Genomic DNA, 3814 nt, shown 5'->3' with positions numbered 1-3814 from the left:
CAAACATACAGGCGGATTATTGGCATGGATGTAGCTGGTCATCCTTTTGAACCCTTTTACGGTGCATTTAATTTCATTGACAATTTCTCTTAGTTCAAGGGACACCTGGGGTCCCACTTACTCAGTAATGGTAAGTTTTACTGAATATGTGCTGGCCTTTTCGATCAATGCCAACCCCTGCATGACCGTTTGAGTGCTAGGGTTAACCTCAGGGGCTCTGCTGCCCACATCCAACTGTTTTGTCCACTGATGCCAGTTTATTTCACACATGCCTCTTTCCACATATTATCATCCTCTGCAAAATGTCTGTTCCCTTACTCTCCCACCAGCTTAGCCTCCATTCGAAGTCCTTGCTCTCTCCTTTTCCTCCTCTCTCGTTCTCTCAGTCTTATTCTCTCATAGACCATTTCTATCCCATGTGTATGCATGTGTGTGCGTGCGTGTGTCTCTCTTTCTTCTCTTTCTCTCCATCTCTTTCTGTCACTGCTTCTCTCACTCTCTCCCTGTCACTCCTTCTCTCTCTGTCTCTCTTTCGTTCTGTGTCTGTCTTTCTCTCTGCCTCTCTCCCTCTTCCTCTCTATCATTTCTTCTCTCTATCTCCTGCTCTCTCTGCCGTTTTCTCTCTATAACATAGAAATAATGGGAATAGAAGCAGAAGTAGGTCAGTCAGCCCCTCAGGCCTGCTCTGCCCTTTATTGATGATCATGGCTGATCATCCAATTCAATCCCCTGTTCCCCTCTCCCCATATCCCTTGATCCCTTGAACTACATGAGCTATATGTACCTCCTTCTTGAAAACACAATGTTTTGGCCTCAACCACTTTCTGTGCTAGTGAATTCCACAGGTTTGCCATTTTCTGGGTGAAGACATTTCTCCTCATCTCAGTCCTCTTTCACTGTCTATCTCTTTCCCTACCCTCTCTCTCTGTCACCTTTTTTGTGCCTCTCTGCCATTCCTTCTGTCTCTGTCTGTTGCTTTCTCTGCATCTTTCTTGCTGCTTCTACCACCCTCTGTCATCCCTTCTCTGTCTCTCTGACTCTGTCATGCTTTCTTTCCCTTTTGCTTGTTCTGTCTCTCTCTCTCATACTTTCTTTCCCTGTCTCTTCTTCTCTCTGCCTCCTTCTCCATCTCCCTCTCTTTTACTCTCCATCTCTCTCACTCTGTCTGTTGCTGTCTCTACCCTTCTGTCTCGCTCTGACTCTGTCTGTCTTCCTCATTAACAAACTCTTTCAGTCATATTCCCTGCCACATCACCTTGTCTAGCTTCACATCTCTTTATCTGGTTTCTGTAGCTTTCTATCTCTCCAACTTTCTCTCTTCTTCCTTCTCTCCCTGTCTCTCCCCCTACCAGTCTCCCCTCTAACCCCTTGTCTCACTTGGTCTCTCCCCATTTGATCTGGATGTGCAGGCAGGCAGTGAGAAGGCTGTAAGGGATCGACTCAGGCTGGAGAGAGTTAAACGTGAAATCATCAGCGCGGCACAGACAGAATTTAGCACCCAGCTCGGAGTCAGATTTTAAGAACCTGCCCAGGAAACCTGAACTCACACACCGTGAAGACAAACGATTTCACGCCAAGTAAGCTTTCTCAGGAATCATTCAGAGGTTCACTGGCCCCAGGTCAGAGGCTCAAAGACGAAAATTGTCCCCCAACCAGGGACCTTTGATGCAACACCAACACCGCCCCCAGCGACATGATCTCGTCCCACCCCGAATCATTCCAAAAAAAAAACTCCCAGGCACCCAAAGCAACTCATTGTTCCCGTGTCTGAACTCCAAAAATTAATTGCGCCTATCGGCAAAATACAGAAGCTAAACCATATGAGGGAACACTCCAGTAATTGTGATTTCAGTGTGTGTGAGAGCCCGATTGTGAAGGAACACCACTTTAATAGTGAGTTCACTGTGTGAGAGCCGGAGTGTGAAAGAACACCCCTTTAGTAGTGATTTCACACTTTTGGGCAGCCCGGGTGTGAAGGAACACATTCCATGAATATTTATTTGTGTGTCTGAGCCCAGGTGTGAAAGATCACTCTTTTAATAGTTATTTCAGTTTGTTTGTTGGCCTGGGTGTGAAAGAACACCCCTTTAATAGTGATTTCAGTGTGTGTGAGAGCCCGAGTGTGAAGGAACACCTCTGTAATAGTGATTTCAGTCTGTGTGAGAGCCGAGTTTGAAGGAACACCCCTGTAATAATGACTTCAATGTGTGTGAGAGCCCGAGTGTGAAGGAACACCCCTTTAATAGTGATTTCAATGTGTGAGAGATGGGTGTGCAGGAACACTCCTTTAATAGTGATTTCAGTGTGTGTGAGAGCTCCAGTGTGCCGTAAGACCCCTTTAATAGTGATTGCACTGTGCGTGAGAGCCCGATTGTGAAGGAACACCCCTTTAATAGTGATTTCAGTGGGAGTGTGAGCCCACGTGTGAAAGAACATACCTTTAATAGTGAGTTCAGTGTGTGTGAACCCAGTGTGAAGGAAGACCCATTTAATAGTGATTTCAGTGTGTGTGAGCCCGATTGTGAAGCAACACCCCTTTAACAATGATATCAGTGTGTGAGAGAACCCGAGTGTGAAGGAAAACCCCTTTAATAGTGATTTCAATGTGGGAGAGCCCAAGTGTGAAGGAAAACCCCTCTAATAGTGATTTCAGTGTGTGAGAACCCAAGTGTAAAGGAACAACCTTTTAATAGTGATTTCAATGTGAGTGAGCCCGATTGTGAAGGAACATCACTTTAATAGGGATATCAGTGCGTATGAGAGCCAGGATGTGAAGAAATACCCCTTTTAATAGCGATTTCAGTGCGTGTGAGAGCCCGAGTGTGAAGAAACACCCCTGTAATACTGATTTCAGTGTGTGGGAGAGCTTGAGTGTGAAGGAACACCACTTTAATAGTGATTTCAGTGTCTGTGAGCCCGATTTTGGAGCAACAACCCCTTTAACAGTAATATCACTGTGTCGGAGAGCCCGTGTGTGAAGAAACACCCTTTTAATCGTGATTTCACCGTGTTGGAGAGCCCGAGTGTGAAGGAACCCCCCTGTAATAGTGATTTCAGTGTGTGTGAGCCCCATTGTGAAGGAACACTCCTTTAATAGTGATTTCAGTATGTGACTGAGCCCGGGAGAGAAGGAAGACCAGTTTAATAGTGATTTCAGTGTATGTGAGCCAGATTGTGAAGGAACACACCTTTAATAGTGATTTCAATGTGTGTGAGCCCCAGTGTGCCGTAAGACCCCTTTAATAGTGATTGCACTGTGCGTGAGAGCCCGATTGTGAAGAAACACCCCTTTAATAGTGATTTCAGTGAGTGTGAGCCCATGTGTGAAAGAACACACCTTTAATAGTGATTTCAGTGTGAGTGTGAGCCCACGGGTGAAAGAACATACCTTTAATAGTGATTTCAGTGTGTGTAAACGCAGTATGAAGGAAGACCCCTTTAATAGTGATTTCAGTGTGTGTGAACGCAGTATGAAGGAAGACCCCTTTAATAGTGATTTCAGTGTGCGAGAGCCCGAATGTGGAGGAACACCCCTTTAATAGTGATTTCAATGTGTGGGAGAGCTTGAGTGTGAAGGAACATCCCTTTAATAGTGATTTCAGTGTGTGGGAGAGCTTGAGTATGAAGGAACATCCCTTTGATAGTGATTTCAGTGTCTGTGAGCCCGATTTTGGAGCAACAACCCCTTTAACAGTAATATCACTGTGTCGGAGAGCCCGAGTGTGGAGGAACACCCCTTTAATAGTGATTTCAGTGTGTGTGAGCCCGAGTGTGAAGGAACACCCCTTTAATGGTGATTACACTGTGTTGAAGA

The 3814-nt window shown here is 45.5% G+C and overlaps 1 protein-coding gene across 2 annotated transcripts in view; it reads left to right on the top strand.

Annotated features, from left to right (window-relative positions):
* The window catches only part of LOC125488301 (DNA polymerase delta subunit 4-like), a 20094-nt gene that overhangs the window by 10612 nt on the left and 5668 nt on the right, over positions 1 to 3814 (top strand). Inside the window, exon 4 of one of the 2 annotated variants that reach the window (XM_048621248.1) lies at positions 1410 to 1815. The exons of the other annotated variant lie outside the window; for it this stretch is intronic. Within the exon in view, the coding sequence (XP_048477205.1) occupies positions 1410 to 1431 (22 nt within the window). The 3' untranslated portion in view covers positions 1432 to 1815. Of the gene's footprint in view, positions 1 to 1409; positions 1816 to 3814 lie in introns of those variants that run through there. 2 annotated transcript variants of the gene reach the window in all.

This window comes from Rhincodon typus, unplaced genomic scaffold (genome assembly GCF_021869965.1).
Source record: "Rhincodon typus isolate 14 unplaced genomic scaffold, sRhiTyp1.1 hic_rhity00000241, whole genome shotgun sequence".
Lineage (NCBI taxonomy): Eukaryota > Metazoa > Chordata > Chondrichthyes > Orectolobiformes > Rhincodontidae > Rhincodon > Rhincodon typus.
Note: the sequence above shows the minus strand (reverse complement) of the source record. Positions and strands in the feature narration are given on the sequence as shown.